Here is a 16,047-nt window from a genome sequence, read left to right as displayed (position 1 = left end):
GTATATAAACACTACAGTTCAAAGGTCACTTCAAGTCGGACGCACAACAGAAAGGCGAATCGTTGGCAACGAGCCTGGCACTGCCCAGCTGGACACTGTTATACCGCGCAAATCATTCTCAATCTCCTCCCTTTGGAACGAAAAGAAATTGCCACGATTAACAGATTCTCATTAAAGAGCCTCTTGGCACTGGATAATGATGAGCCTTGACCAATATTTATCCATCAACCAACACACCCAAAACTGATTAATTGATCACATTGCTGATTGCGGGATCTTGCTGCCTGTAAAATGGCTGCCACATTTGCTTAACATAACAGTAGCTAAGCTTTGAATGCAGTTTATTGGCTGTGAAACACTTTGGGACATCCTGAGGGTGTAAATACAATTGCTTTCCTGGGCTGATTTTTGGCAACTAAGAGGGTCGGAGAGAAATTTCCTAGATAATTTTTCCTCTGAATCTGATGTTTTTTTTTGCTGATTGGTTGGAAAGTCAACTCTGATTGGCTGAGGTGTTTCCATGGAGAAAAGAATGGGGAACTATAGGCTCCCCAAGCTCCTGGGTAATTCAAACAAGGTGCAAGGCTTGAACATATTCCTTTTGTTTGCAAAGAACGGGGTCCTGTGTATGCATGCGTGTCACTCAGTTTTATGAATTACCCAGGACCTTGGGGAGCCTATAATTCCCTGTTGCTTCCTCCATGGCAACACCTCAGCCAATCAGAATTGACTTGCCAACAAATCAGCATGCTTTTCTCCTGTAGTATAAATTGTTGTGATTGTTTGAAATTTGGCATTCTTGCATCTGTCCTGATGAATGCAAGGCAAAAATCTTCGGCAACATTGCACAATCAGCAATGTGATCAATTAATCAGTTTTGGGTGTGTTGGTTGATGGATAAATATTGGTCAAGGCTCATCATTATCCAGTGCCAAGAGGCTCTTTAATAAGAATCTGTTAATCATGGCAATTTCTTTTCTTCCAAAGGTAGGAATCTTTTCAGCAAGATTCAAGTTCTGTACTGCAAAGCGACTGTTCAAAAAGTACTTATAATATCAAATTTCTGCATGCAAAAAAGTTTTTTTCACAATGCTTTTGCTTTCAGGCCACTTTTAGCACTCCTCCATGTGCTGTTCCCTCCTAGCTGAGACAGCCAGCCCACTCTGTCGTGTACATGTGGTGGTGACGCTCTGCTCCCGTCTCCTGGCTCGCACTTTCACATTATTTCGTGGACCCCCCAGGAGTCTGCGGAGCTCAGTTTGAGAACCATTGTAACAGAATCACAGAATATTAACGGCATAGAAGTAGGCCATTCGGCCCACTGTGTCTGCACCGACTTTCCAAATGAGCATTATGACCTAGTGCCATTGCCCTGCCTTTTCCCCCTTTTCCTTGCACATTGTTTCCATTCAAATAATCATCTAATACCCTCTTGAATGCCTCGATTGAACCTCCCTCCACCACACTTGCAGTCAGTGGATCCCAGACCCAAAGCAGTCGTTGTGTGAAAAAGTTTTTTCTCACGTCACACTTGCTTCTTTTGCAAATCACTTTAAATCTGTGCCCTCTCGTTCTTGATCCTTTTTAACGGGTTACAAAGAAAATTGAAACAATAAGTACAAATCATTTATCGTTTCTTATTTAGATCATTAATTGTTCTTCGTTAAAATATTAATTCAATAGCAGTCACAATCCCACATTTTCCTCATAGAGAAATGCACCGTGCTCTTGAAAAAGATGCCTTCTTCCTCCCCCCACACCCCAAATTAAACAAGTTTGTTTCCATGGTAACTTTCTTCATTAACCTCCCTTCACCCACATCCCCATGTTCAGCCACGCTCAGCCAGTATATTATCAGCTGTTGCTAAGGGAAGGTTGTGTTGTAGCAACCGAAAGAAGTGAGCTGACAAAGCATTTATTGTGCTCAACGTGAATGGGGAGAGCAATAGTAAGTGTGGCAGGCGGCCCAAGCCTTTGGAGATCAGCTGGCTGCTCGCTGCAGTACAGCAGCCTAGAAAGGGCTATTCTGTCTGCAGAAATTGAGCAGGCGGCTTGTGGTCATGTGCATCTTCCAAAACTATCACACTAACAACATTTGCCAAGAAACAGAACGTTGGAACGTTGCATCGGTGTGATGACGGGGTTAATGGATTCCTTGCTTTGAAGAAACAGTTTCCTGATCTCAGTTTTGCGCTGGTGGTTGCTGTTGTGAACACAAATCAAAACGTGACCTTAATGGTAACTAGGTAGAGGCTACTTAGCAACCTTTTAAGGGGAAGCTGCGGAAGTGACAAGGGCGCACGAACAGGTTTGCTCCCGGGTACCTTGTGTATTCTGCATACGAGAAAAGGGGACAGTTATTCCCGGGTTTACGCTGGATGTTTTAATTTTGGAGGTGGCTGGTTTATGCTCAGAATGCGTCAAATGGCTGCATACTACAGGCCCTTTACAGCAACTGTGAGTATTTGAAAAGGACCTGTATACAAAATTCCCTTTAAGGAAGCTGATTCTTAATTTTCATACAACCTTTGAGTTTTGGTGCCCAATTGTTGCATAATTTTGTATCAACATTGCTGAGTGGATGAGTAAATTGGCAAGTTAAATTCTATTTAGATAAAATAAGGTGATGCATTCTATGGAGGAAAATAAGGAGGTAATAAGAGAAAATAGGAGGTAGAGGAGCAATAGGGTCCAGAGGTACAGATTCAGGAATCTTTAAAAGTAACAATAAAAGCAAAACACTGCAGATGCTGGAAACCTGAAATAAAACCAGAAAGCGCTGGAAAAACTCAGCAGGTCTGGCAGCACCTATGCAGAAAGGAACAGAGTTAACGTTTCAAGTCCAATATGAGTCGTTTTCAGAGCTGAAGAGAAGTAGAAATGTGATTTGTGCTATACTATTGAAAAAGTTGGAGAGGGACAGGTGGAACAAAAGGGAAGGTCAGGAATAGGTTAGATGGTGGGGAGATTAAATGACAAAGCTGTCATGGTACCAGTTAGTCAAGTGCATCTTCCAGCAACTGTGAGTATTTGAAAAAGTAACTAAGTTTGACCTGTAGACAAAACTTCCTACTTAGAGAGGTTGACTCTTAATTTTCATAAAATCTTTGAATTTTAATGCCCATGACATCTTTGTCATTTACAATACTAGGCAATTAAACTTAATGAATAACTGAACTGGAGAACCCATATAAATACTGTGGCTACAAGAGCAGGTGGAAGCTTAGGAATTCTGTGGACAGTAACTCACCTCCTGACTCCCCAAAGCCTGTCCACTATCTACAAGGCACAAGTCAGGAGTGTGATGGAATACTCTCCACTTACCTGGGTGAGTGCAGCTCCCACAACACTCAAGAAACTCGACAGCATCCAGGACAAAGCAGCCCGCTCGATGGGCGTCCCATCCACTGCTTCCAACATTCACTCCCTCCCTACCAATGCACCGAGGCAGTAGTGTGTACAACCCAAAAGATGCACTGTAGCAACTCACCAAGGCACCTTCGACAGCACCTTCTAAATTCACAACCTCTACCATCTAGAAGGAGAAGGGCAGCAGATGCATAGGGACACCACCTACTGGAAGTTCCCCTCCCAGCCACACACCATCCTGACTTGGAAATATATCTCCGTTCCCTCACTGTCGCTGGGTCAAAATCCTGGAACTCCCTCCCTAACAGCACTGTGGGTGTACCTACACCACATGGCCTGCAGCGGTTCAAGAAGGCAACTCACCGCCACCTTCTTAAGGGAAATTAGGGATGAGCAATAAATGCTGGCCCAGCCAGAGAAGCCCACATCCCATGAACAAATTTTAAAAAATTAAATGGGATGTGGGCAAAGCCAGCAGTTTTTACCCATCCCTAACTGCCCCTGAACTGAATGCTTTGCTTGGCCATTTCAGAGGGGCAGTTAAGAGTCAACCACATTATTGTTGGAGTCACATGTAGGCCAGACCAGGTAAGGATGGCAGATTTCCTTCCCTAAAGGACATTAGTGAACCAGATGGGTTTTTACAACAATCAATGATAGTTTCATGGTCATCATTACTGAGACTAACTTTCAATTCCAGATTTATTAATTGAATTAGTTAATTATTTCTCGAGAAACACTTGAAAACCAGAAAAATTATGTTAAACTTGACTAGGACCTTAATTAGACCACACTGTGCACGGTTCTGGTCTCCATATTACGAGAAGCATATGGAAGTCCTGGAGAAGGTGCAAAAAAAATTGGTAAGGACGATACCAGAACTGAGAGTTATAGCCATCAGGAGCAGGCTGAGGTTTTTTCCTCTAGAAAAGGATAACTTGAGGTAGAGGAAACGTTTCCCCTCATAGGGGAAAACCAAAACTAGGGGTCATAAATATAAGGTCTTCACTAATAAATCCTGTGGAGGATTCAGGGGGAACATGTTTATCCAGAGAGGAGTTAGAATGTGTAACTCACATGGAATGAAACATAGAAACTAGGAGCAGGAGTTGGCCATTCAGCCCTTCGAGCCTGCTCCGCCATTCAATATGATCATGGCTGATCGTCTATCTCAACGCTGTACACCCACGCTCTCCCCATGGGAATGGTTTTGGGAGATAGGTTAAAGGCCTTTTGAGGGTGGCTAGATGAACAAATGAGGGAGAAAGGAAAAGAGGATATGCTAATTCAGTTAAATGAAGTAGGGAGGGATGAGGCTCGATTGGACCATAAACACTGGCATGGACCAGTAGGGCTGAATGGCCTGTTTCTGTGCTGTAAACACTATGTAATTCTTTATCACATAGTTATAGTACTTAAATAATGAGTTAATTCACTTATGATTCTTCAGGTCAACATAGGCTTATCCTCCAAATGGCTACAAGAGAAATATTCTTGAAATGGCCCTGACTGCTGGCCGCACACCGAATAAGACTCATCCTCCTAACGTCTAGAAGCAGAACTTTACAAATTGTGATCAGCAATGAAGCTCTAGATAGTTAAAGCAGGTGCTCCCTTTGTGCATGGATTCGAGTTTGGGATCACAAAATTTTTCACCAGAATCTCAGGTATAGATCAGATCTTGGAGATATTGAATCTATTTATAGGGTTGAAAAAAATGATGGGGGAAGGGAGAGAGAGAGTAATAGGTCAGAGTCAGGTATGTTGAGCTAGATCACGAAGAGGCTGTCAATTGGTTTCATAGGTAAAAATATTACATTTTCAAAAAGCTGTAAAAAGAATTTTTTTTAATTGCTGGATGGTTGTGGCAGGAAAGCAGGGCAGTGGGGTTAGGCACGACTACTTTGTCAAAGAGCAGGCACAAGCTCAAGTGGCCTCCCTCTGTTCCTATAGTTTTGTGAATGGATGCGATCTTATTGAGGTGATGCAAAGACAAATGCAGTGAGGTTCAGGGCGAGGCTGTGAGACCGAGGATGGACTTCCACATGGGCCTGTGTGCTTGCCCTTGGCCATGGCGAGCGCCAATGGCGAGAGAAGCAATTGCCAGTATTCCAGTGTGTCCCTTGGCACATTGGTTAGTATGGGGCTGGCCAACAGCTGACCATGGCCTGTTCTCTGAGCCACAGTCAGTGCAGGAGGATGTGCATCACCCTCTCTGTCTCTCACTAATAGAGAGAGAACACAGCGGGGGGAACTCCTCTGGCTGTGGAATCCAAAGCATGTTCTTTTGGATGCAATTATCATTTTGTTACAGCAGCAACAGCAGACGGAATCATCCCAGATTTGCACCAGGTGCAGTAGCGGGCGGGTTAAAAGGTGTTTTAGCCGCCGGTCGCAATGGCGCATTTTTACGCAGTATCGTCCCAAACCCGCCGCATTAGGTATGCATTCCCAGGAAACCCGCCATTTCCATGGCAGGCAGGCTCTCAATCGCCCGCCATGCCATCACCTCGCTGCTTCATCACACCGGGCGCTTTATTTAAAGTCCAGACGCGCGCACACATCTCAGCGCTTTCAGCCCAGGACTACAGCCGGGAAGATGTCCACAATAGGCAAAAAGACTGCAGCCCCCAGGTTTAGTGACGCTTCACTGGAACGCCTTGTGCATGCCCTGGAGGCCCACCATGGTGTCGTCTACCCCCACTCTGGCCGCAGGATGGGCAGTGGCGTGACCAACCAGACTTGGGAGGCGGTGGCACCAGTGGTCAGCGCCAATGCTGCACAGAAGAGGTTGGCCATCCAATGCAGATAGAGGATGAATGATCTCATCTGCGCAGCCAGGGTATGGCAACCATCTCATCACTCTCAACTCACACACTCAAGCCCATCACACATCCACTGGCATCTTACTCACTCCCAGCTCTAGAGACATCACCATCCATTCTCACACACCTACCATCACATGTCCATCCGGCCTCATCTCCTCTTGTGACTCATCTCCACTGATGTGGTGGACGATTCCGGCAGGCTGGCCTAATAATCATATACAGATGCATTACAATGAGGCTCCTGATGTCCGATGGTGGGAAACCCGGCCTGCCATTGATGGGCTGAGCGGACAATCACGATATGACGATTGTGCCATATTGTCCACTCACGCCACCAAACACGCCTGATGCTGGCAGGCATGGAAAATCCCAGCCAGTGTATTATTCTTCCCCCCATCGCAAATCATGAACGCTGGATCTTATTCTGTCTACAATAGGCAGTTTTTTAATCCTTTCATGGAAATGTGGGTGTCACTGGCAAGGCCAGCAACTTTCACTCATCCCGTGAAATGAGTAGCCATTTCAGAGGACAATTAAGAGTTAATGTGGGTCTGGAGCCACTTGTAGGCCAGACCAGGTAAGGATGGCAGATCTCCTTCCGGAAGGGGCATTTGTGAACCAGATGGGTCTTTAGCAACAATCAATGATAATTCAATTGCACATTCATTAACTGTTTAAATTCCACCAGTTACTGTGGTGGGATTTGAATCCATGTTCCCATTGAATCAGCCTGGACCTCTGGATTACAAGTCCAGTGACATTGCCACTATGCCACTGTGCCATCGTCTTCCCACTTAGTTATGAATTAAAGTAAAGCATGTACATCACTGATTGATAGACTTTCATTCATGTTGTACCTTTTAGGACCTCATAGCCTCCCAAAGTGCTTTGCAGCCATTCAGCAATGATAGCAAGTTCTCATGAACAGCAACGTGTAAATGGCTGGCTCATTGGTTTGAATGATGTTGATTGAGGGATAAATATGAAAATTTAAAATGATATAACTTGTGCACTATCATCTGGTATTACTCTGTATTCTCTGGGATCATGTTCAGCAGTAACTTTCAAAAGGCAATTGGATGTACACTTGGGAAGAGGATTGCTCAGCTGTGGGGAAAGTGCAGAGGAGTTGGGACAACTAATTGGATAACTCTTTCAAAGAGCCGGCAAAGACACAATGGACTGAATGGCCTTCTGTGCTTTAAGGTTTGACAATTTCACAGCGTAATTGGTCACAATAAAAATAGTTGCGGATTAAATATGAAAAAAGAATGTTCAAAAACACACGGAAGATTCTGTGCAGTTTATCCTAAGATGTCCTTCCCGTGACATTTATTTTTCGCTGTTTCTGGTTATGAGATTAGTATAATGTAACTTTGTTGTTTATTACATTGAAACTGTGCCTAAGATGTAATGGAAGATCAAACTCTCGGTACTGCCTTTATCTTTTGCTTGTGAACAAATCCACAGAGTAAAGAGAGTACAGAGAGACGTCAGTCTCAAAAGTATCAAGAGCCTGCAAATTAGAGATTACCTTCTTGAAAGAAAATATTTGTTCTCAAATTCACATATTGTAAGATATATCATTGGTGAAATAACCAGAATGTGATGAGGAGTAACTTCTTTATGCAACAAGTTATTATGATTTGGAACGTGCGGCATGAAAGTATAGAAGCAGGGTAATAGTGCAGAACTTAACGCCCTCCCCAGAGACAAGTTCAGAGGCAGGGGGCATTTAATCAGGCGAGAGGGTGGGGAGTGGAGACCCCATCCTGTTCCCACCTCTGCCCTGATTAAATCTGGGGCTGGAAAGTCGTGGATGGCCTTCCTGCCCTGACACCAATTGAGGCCCATAAGTAGATATTTAATACCTGCTTAAGGCCCTCATTCTGCCTCCATTGATATTCAACCAGCGGCAGGCTGGAGACTTGTCAGGTGGGAAGCCTGGAAAGTAAAACCCTGTTGGGTTTGCTTGCTGGTTCTGGGGGGTGTGTAGTGGGGAGGGGGTGGGGCGGGGGGTGGGGGCAGTGGGTGTCGGCTGAGAGCCACTCTCTTTCCCTTTCTTCTAAACCCCCTTGCACTCCCCACCCAGCCAGCCAGCCCCACCCCAGCCACCTGTGGCCTGGTATCCCTCGCTGATCCTGGGCCTCTGGTGGGTGCATGTCGGCAGCTAACCCCGTGCTTTTTTAAAACTTCATTCACGTGATGTGGGCTTCGCTGGCTGGGCCAGCATTTATTGCCCATCCCTAGTTACCCTTGAGAAGGTGGTGGTGAGTTGCCTTCTTGAACCGCTGCAGCCCCTGTGGTGCAGGTACACCCACAGTGCTGTTAGGGAGGGAGTTCCTGGATTTTGACCCAGCGACAGTGAAGGAACAGCCGATATATTTCCAAGTCAGGATGGTGAGTGACTTGGAGGGGAACCTCCAGGTGGTGGTGTTCCCATCTATCTGCTGCCCTTGTCCTTCTAAATGGTAGTGGTCGTGGTTTTGGAAGGTGAATTCCTGCAGTGCATCTTGTAGATGGTACACACTGCTGCTACTGTGTGTCGATAGTGGAGGGAGTGAATGTTTGTGAATGTGGTGCCAATCAAGTGGGCTGCTTTGCCCTGGACGGTGTTAAGCTTCTTGAGTGTTATGGGAGTTGCACTCATCCAGGCAAGTGGGGAATATTCCATCACACTCCTGACTTGTGCCTTGTAGATGGTGGACAGGCTTTGGGGAGTCAGGAAGTGAGTTACTCATCGCAGGATTCCTAGCTCCTGACCTGCTCTTGTAGCCACAGTATTTATATGGCTAGTCCAGAGGCTATATGGCTTCTGGCCAATGGTAACCCCCAGGATGTTGATGGTGGGGGGTTCAGTGATGGTAATGCCATGGATCATCAAGTGGCGATGGTTAGATTCTCTCTTATTGGAGATGGCCATTGCCTGGCACTTGTGTGCACGAATGTTACTTGCCACTTGTCAGCCCAGGCCTGGATGTTGTCCAGGTCTTGCTGCTGCATTTGGATATGGACTGCTTCATTAACTGAGGAGTCGCAAATGGTGCTGAACATTGTGCAATCATCAGTGAACATCTCCACTTCCGACACTATGATGGAAGGAAGGTCATTATGAAGCAGCTGACGATGGTTGGGCCGAGGACACTACCCTGAGGAACTCCTGCAGTGATGTCCTGGAGCTGAGATGACTGACCTCCAACAATCGCAGCCATCTTCCTTTGTGCTAGGTATGACTCCAGCCAGCGAAGAGTTTTCACCCTGATTCCCAACGACTCCAGTTTTGCTAGGGCTCCTTGATGCCACACTCGGTCAAATGTGGCTTTGATGTCAAAGGCAGTCACTCTCACCTCATTGCTGATAGCAATGAGGAGCTGCCTGCCTCTGATTGGTCAGCTCTCGAGGCAGCAGGGGCAGGATTTCCACCCCCTGGGGTCCTAGATCCCAGGGAAGGCCCATCACTGACCACTTAAATGCCTGACTGGCACTTAACCTGGTGAGCGTTTCCCAAAGGAGGTGATGCGGGACTCTCACCAGCTCTCCAGCCAGCAGGCGAGGCTCCCGATTTCCAGATTAAATTCCACCTTTACTAACTTTCAAAAGGAATTGGATTAATATGTGACACAGCAGCAGAGTGACACTAATTGGATGACCCTTTCAAAGAGCTGGCACAGACACAATGGGCTGAATGGCCCCCCTCCTACTCTGTGTCAATTATGGTTCTGTTGGTGGCACTCTTGCCTCTGAGTCAAGGCTGTGGGTTCAAGTTCCACTCCAGAACTTGAGCACAAAAATCTAGGCTAATAATCCAGTGTCGTACAGCAGCTGGTGGTGCTGTCTTTTGAATTAAACATTAAACTCCAGCCCTCTGTGCCCTCTCAGCTGGATGTGGAAGAACCTGTGGAACCATTTCAAAGAAGGACAGGTGAGTTCTCCCTAGTGTCCCGGTCAATATTTATTCCTCAATCAACATCACAAAGAACAGATTACAAGATGTAGGAGCAGAAGTAGGCCATTCGGCCCATCGAGTCTGCTCCGCCATTCAATGAGATCATGGCTGATTTGATAATCCTTAACTCCACTTTCCTGCCTTTTCCCATAACCCTTGATTCCCTTACTGATTAAAAATCTGTCTATCTCAGCCTTGAATATGCTTAACAACCCAGCCTCTACAGCCCTCTGCGGTAAAGAATTCCACAGATTCACTACCCTCTGAGAGAAGAAATTCCTCCTCATCTCTGTTTTAAATAGGCTCCCCCTTATTCTGAGATTATGCCCTCTGGTCCTAGGCTCTCCCATGAGGGGAAACAACCTCTCAGCATCTACCCTGTCAAGCCCCCTAAGAATTTTATATATTTCAATAAGGTCGCCTCTCATTCTTCTGAATTACAATGAGTACAGGCCCAACTTACTCAACCTCTCCTCATAAGAAAATCCCTCCATACTCGGGATCAACCTAGTGAACCTTCTCTGGACTGCTTCCAATGCCAATATATCTTTCCTTAGATAAGGGGACAAAAATTGTTCACAGTATTCTAGGTGTGTTCTAACTAATGCCTTGTATAGTTTTAGCAAGACTTCCCTATTTTTATACTCCATTCCCTTTGAAATAAAGGCCAACATTCCATTTGCCTTCCCTATTACCTGCTGAACCTGTATGTTATCTGGTCATTATCATATTACTGCAAATTCCTAGGGCTAGGATGACATGTGTAATTTATGAAGTCACTCTGCAGCACCTGAACGATATTTTCAATGAGTTGGAAAGACAGATTGAATAATGTGTCGCAAAGAATGTCAGTTATGTTGAAGCTGAGACATTTTAACTGTATCGTGTTAAAACCTTATGAATTATCCTTCCATAGGCCATTTACAATTTGCATCTATCATGCACACATCCGAAGTTATTAAAGTTTAATATTGCACAAGGACTTTATAAACAGCACCCTCCATGACTTGAGGATGTTCCAAACCATTTTACAGCTAGTGGAGAATTATGGTGCTGTTGAAATGTAGGAACTATGGGTACCAATTTACATACAGACAGCAATGGATAATAACCGGCTGATCTGTTTTTAGTGCTGTTGGTTAAGGGGTAATTGTTGGAGAATTCCCCCCTCTTTTCTTTGAACAGTGTTATGAGATCTTGTATGTCCACATCAGAGGGTCGGAGGGCACTTTGGCTTAATGTTTCATTCAAAAAAAAAATCGGCACCTCCAACAGTGCAGCACTCCCTCAACACTGCTCTGAAGTGCCAGCTTGGATTATGTGCCCAAAATGTCCGCCTTAGATGCTAGAACGCCACCCACTAGACCAAGGCTGAGAAACAATGATCCATTTTGGGTTTTGGAATTCAAATAAGAAAAAAAACAGTTTTGAATATCAGCCAGGAGCTTATTCCAAATGCTTCTTCCTCCAGCCAATAGTGGCAGTATATTGTAGCTTCATAGTGACGGGAGAATCAGACGCTGCCTTGCTTGTCTCCCGTGAACCTATACTCCAAGATGGGCTGTGTCATCTTTGGTTCAGGGAACAAGATGATACTCCTGTGAGATAACTCATTAGTGGGTGAGGAAGAGCTGAAATGCCATTTGACCGATAGTATTTTTTTTCTTCTGTGAAGTTCATCCAAAATTCTGCTGCTGATATCTTAACTCGCATCTAATCCAGTTCCCCTGTTGACTTGCTGACCTATATTGGTCCCCGGTCAAACAACATCTTGATTTTAAAATTCTCATCCTTGCTTTCAAATCCCTTGCTCCTCCCTTTCTCTGCAATCTCCTCCAACTTCACAACCCTCCAAGGTATCTCTGACCCTATCATTTTGGTCACTGGAGCATCCATGATTGAGTATGAGTCCACAATTAGTGATTGTGCATTTAGTTGCCAAGGTCCTAAGCTTTGGAATTCCTCTTCTAGATCTCTCTGCCTCTATACCTCACTTTCCTCCTTTAAGACACTCCTTAAAACCTACCTCTTTGACCAAATATTTGGTCATCTGACCCAACATCTCCTTCTGTGGCTTGGTGGTGTACTTTGTTTTATAATGTTCCTGTGAAGTGCCTTGAGACATTTTTATTATGTTATAGGCGCTATTTAATATAAGTTGTTGTTGCTGCTGTTGTTGTGGAGTTAGTGCTTTGCTTTCTGTTACTGTATCCCTTATTCTTTTCCAGCTTCGGCAGGACAGAGTTGGTCTTCCGCCCTACGATGCACTGGCGCAAATTCTTCCGGAGTACGACTACCTTTTCCACAGCCCCCAACCGAAGGAGAGGCAGGAGAGAGCGCAGCAGCGGCCAGTCAGAGCTCCCAATCCTCTTCAGACCCAACAAATTGCTGTGCCCTCCCAGAAAAGGTGAAGTTTCTCTTTAAACAAGTTTCCAGCCTGTGTTAATTATGTACCCTGGGCTGACCAGTAATTTGCTTGGCTGCAGGCACACTGTCAGGAAGATATAATCATTTTCATCAAGTTATTTGGAATTTATTGTCAAGTAGAGTAATAGTAGGATCTGTGTCTTTGTATGTGTGTGTGTGTGGGACTTAATTGAATTAGAGAAAGCTGGTCTGAAGGCTTTGATGTAAGAAGAGAAGCTAGGTTTGAAACGCTAAATAGGTAAACACGGGTGAAGTTTTAGAATGTGAGGTGTAAAGGGAATACATGCCTTTTTAAATAAATTAGTGTAGTTTGAATTCAAAAGAGGGGTTGAAATGTTTCACCTAGCCAGGAGAAATTAAGAAATCCTTTGGGATTTGAGCAGCTTAACATTTACCATTGGCTGTGCCATAAAACACACACAAGCCACTCTGAAGCAGAAAAGAAAGAAAGAGCTTGTATTTATGTAGCGCCTTTCACCACCTCAGGACACCTTACAGCCAAAGATTACTGGTAAAATTGGTACTATGATAGATTTTTTATTATTAGATAGGTAACGTCCAAAGACACAGTGAAACAATGGGAATTTGCATTCAAAGGGGAAAATATGTAAAAAGGAGAGAAGACTGTGTGCTAAGGGGAGGCATTCTAAGATTTAACAAGTGTGAAAAAGCCTCTAGCCTCTGTGCCCAAACTGCTGCCTGCAAGAAGCGAAGTTAAGAAAAATCGCTTTGAATTCGACTGTTCAGGGTATCGAGTTACTTTGCCTGGATTTTTTAATATCTATGGCCAGGATTTTCCAGCCCTATCACAGGTGGGACCCACTGCAGGCAAGAAGTCTGTTGACTTGTGGCAGGACCGGAAGATGGGTGTGGAAACTCCTGCCCTCTGTGTTTTTACTGTTGCCTTGACGGAGGTATAACTGGGAATTAGATTAATCAGGGGAGCTGGGAGTTATCACAGTAGTAATTTGTATATCTATGTATGTGCTTAAAATTATTTCTTCTATTAATAAATTTTTAATTCAGTTTTGTAAAAAAAACAAATAAGACTCAGTGGTCTTATTACTACTGAATTTAAGGCACACATCTCGAAATAAATATACAAATTGCAAAACAGTTGTGGCAGTTGTTTCAAGTTTCCCTTTGTGATTTGAGCAGCTCAGCATTTACCATCATCTGTGCCATAACACACACGAGCCACTCTAAAGCAAAAAAGAGAGAAAGAACTTGCATTTATATAGTGCCTTTTACCACTTCAGGACACCTCCAAGTGCTTTACAACCAATGAAGTATTTTGAAGTGTTGTCACTGTTGTAATGAAGCAAGCCCCCACAGACAGGGTAATGGTATGACCAGATAATCTGATATTTTAGTGATGCTGCTGAGTGACAATGATTGACTTGGACCCCAGGCAGAACTTCACTGCTCTTCTTCAAAACAGTGCCACAAGATCTTTTACATCCACCTGAAAGGTCAGATAGAGCCCCAGTTTAACATTTCATTTTAAAGATGTTCTGTCTACAGTCGTGGGATTATACATCTCATCCTACCTCGTAGTGGGTAGTGATGGACAGCAGTTTAAGATACACTCCCTTCAAGGTACATGTGTATCACAACGCCACATTCATTACCCAGAGGGACAAAGAGTCGCTTCTAATCTCTGACTTTGCCTGAGGTATGCAAATGTTGTTCTTGTGGTTTGCTGTGTGCATAGTCCAAATTAAATATGAAGTAAAATCTGTATTTAACCCCATCTCTGTTATAAAGCAGATTGACCAATGCATGTTTTACTTTTGTTTTCAGTGACTAAGAGATGTTTTGGAGGCTGTTGGTGGAGGAAAGGCTAGCTGGCAAAAAACTCCCAATACTTGCAATCTGAGCTCATAGAAATCCCCGATTTAAATATATATGTGGGAAGATAATTTTGTCTTTTTCACACTCTGGGACCACTTGTGTATTTATAAATGTCATGTCATGTCCACATCAATATTGTGGGGAGGCTGTCTCCGTAGTCTATGGGTTTGTGAAGACTGAACTTTGTTAAATTCATGATATACCAGCTGAATATAGTGAAGTTTCATAGATAACATGTGACTCATGTAATCAATCTCCTGGACTAGCTTCAATCACCTGAGGGGATTCAGAGAAGAGTTTTCCAGATGTTTTTTCCTCTCATTGTTCTGCTGTCTAGGCCCTAAGCTCTGGAATTCCCTGTCCAAACATCTCTGTCTTTCCAACTCTCTCTCCTCCTTCAAGACTCTCTGGAAAATTTATCTCTTGATCAAACTTTTGGTCACGTGTCTTAATATCTTTTTCCTTCCTCAGTGTTAATTTTTGCCTGATAACACTCCTGTGCAGCACCTTGGGACAATTTACCTTAAAGGTGCAGCATAAACTCAAATTCCTGTATTTCTTTGACCAAACTTTTGGTCATGAAAGCGAGGGGTCCTTTTTGTTTCCCCTTGTGAAGGGATTTGCAGTGTCTTTCTACATTGACCGTGACAAATGAATGCAAATTGTCGTAGACTTGAAATCACATTCATCTGTGAACGTCTTTTGTCTTGTCTGCAGGGAACCTACAATTGAGGACCCGACTGTCAACCAGGAAATCACACGTCACGAAACAGAGGTAAGTACATGGTGCGGTATAGACTGACACAAGCTTTGCACAGGCTGCTCGTGCCTTGCTGGGTTAAGTAGCAATCTCTCAGCAGGGAAACTTTCTTAGTCCTTTTAGTAATCATTCACACATGGACACACAAATGCCATTTCCTTGCCTTATGTATAAATCATATGTCAGCCCTAGCCTGGCTCAGTTGATCACACTCTCACCTCTGACCCAGAAGATTATGGATTTAAGCCCCACTCCACAGGCTTCAGCACAAAATGTAGGCCGAGGCTCCAAGTGCATTCCTGAGGGAGCATTCTTTCAACCATAGTTTCAACCAACATCACTATCTTGCCATTATATCACATTGCTGTTTGTGGGAGCTTGCTTGGGGTAAATTGATTGCTACCTAACCTGAATTATAAAGTGACGGTACTTCATTAGCTGCAAAGAGCTTTGGGCCATCCTGTGGAGGAGGGCGCTATAGAAATGCAAAACTTTCTTTTTTCACACATGCAAGTGTTAGATCCTGCACACGTCAAACATTGTGGTCGCACACATGTGAACAATCGAATTCTTTATTTGGGAAAATGGTGGAAGGGAGATCGTCCAGCTCCAGAGACTGCTTCCGGTGGGGTTATTTTGGATCAGTTAGCTCTGTAACTGCAGCTCTCTGGACACTGGGAGTTTGGCCATGGATGCTCAAGCTACTGCTGTACAGTTCCTCTGTACTTTTTGTCCAGTATGATTTTGAAGAGTGGGCCACAAATCAAATGCATTGACTCCCGAGCTTTGATTCACCTTATGCGAAACTTGGTACACTGGAGAGCACTGACTGACTAATTACAGCCCATCATGGTTACTCTGTA

General features: G+C 44.2%; 1 protein-coding gene across 3 annotated transcripts in view; it reads left to right on the top strand.

The window, feature by feature from the left end:
* Positions 1-1,840: 1,840 nt before the first annotated feature.
* Positions 1,841-16,047, top strand: part of ccdc33 (coiled-coil domain containing 33) — a 69,674-nt gene continuing 55,467 nt past the window's right edge. For 2 of the 3 annotated variants that reach the window (XM_078532292.1, XM_078532291.1), the window contains exons 1-3: positions 1,841-2,457; positions 12,372-12,550; positions 15,142-15,199. In XM_078532292.1, coding sequence (XP_078388418.1) covers positions 2,407-2,457; positions 12,372-12,550; positions 15,142-15,199 — 288 coding nt within the window. In that variant the 5' untranslated portion in view covers positions 1,841-2,406. The remainder of the gene's footprint in view (positions 2,458-12,371; positions 12,551-15,141; positions 15,200-16,047) is intronic. The other variant, XM_078532293.1, reaches the window with a different exon arrangement.

Source organism: Cetorhinus maximus, chromosome 30, assembly GCF_964194155.1.
Source record: "Cetorhinus maximus chromosome 30, sCetMax3.hap1.1, whole genome shotgun sequence".
NCBI classification, from domain to species: domain Eukaryota; kingdom Metazoa; phylum Chordata; class Chondrichthyes; order Lamniformes; family Cetorhinidae; genus Cetorhinus; species Cetorhinus maximus.
Note: the sequence above shows the minus strand (reverse complement) of the source record. Positions and strands in the feature narration are given on the sequence as shown.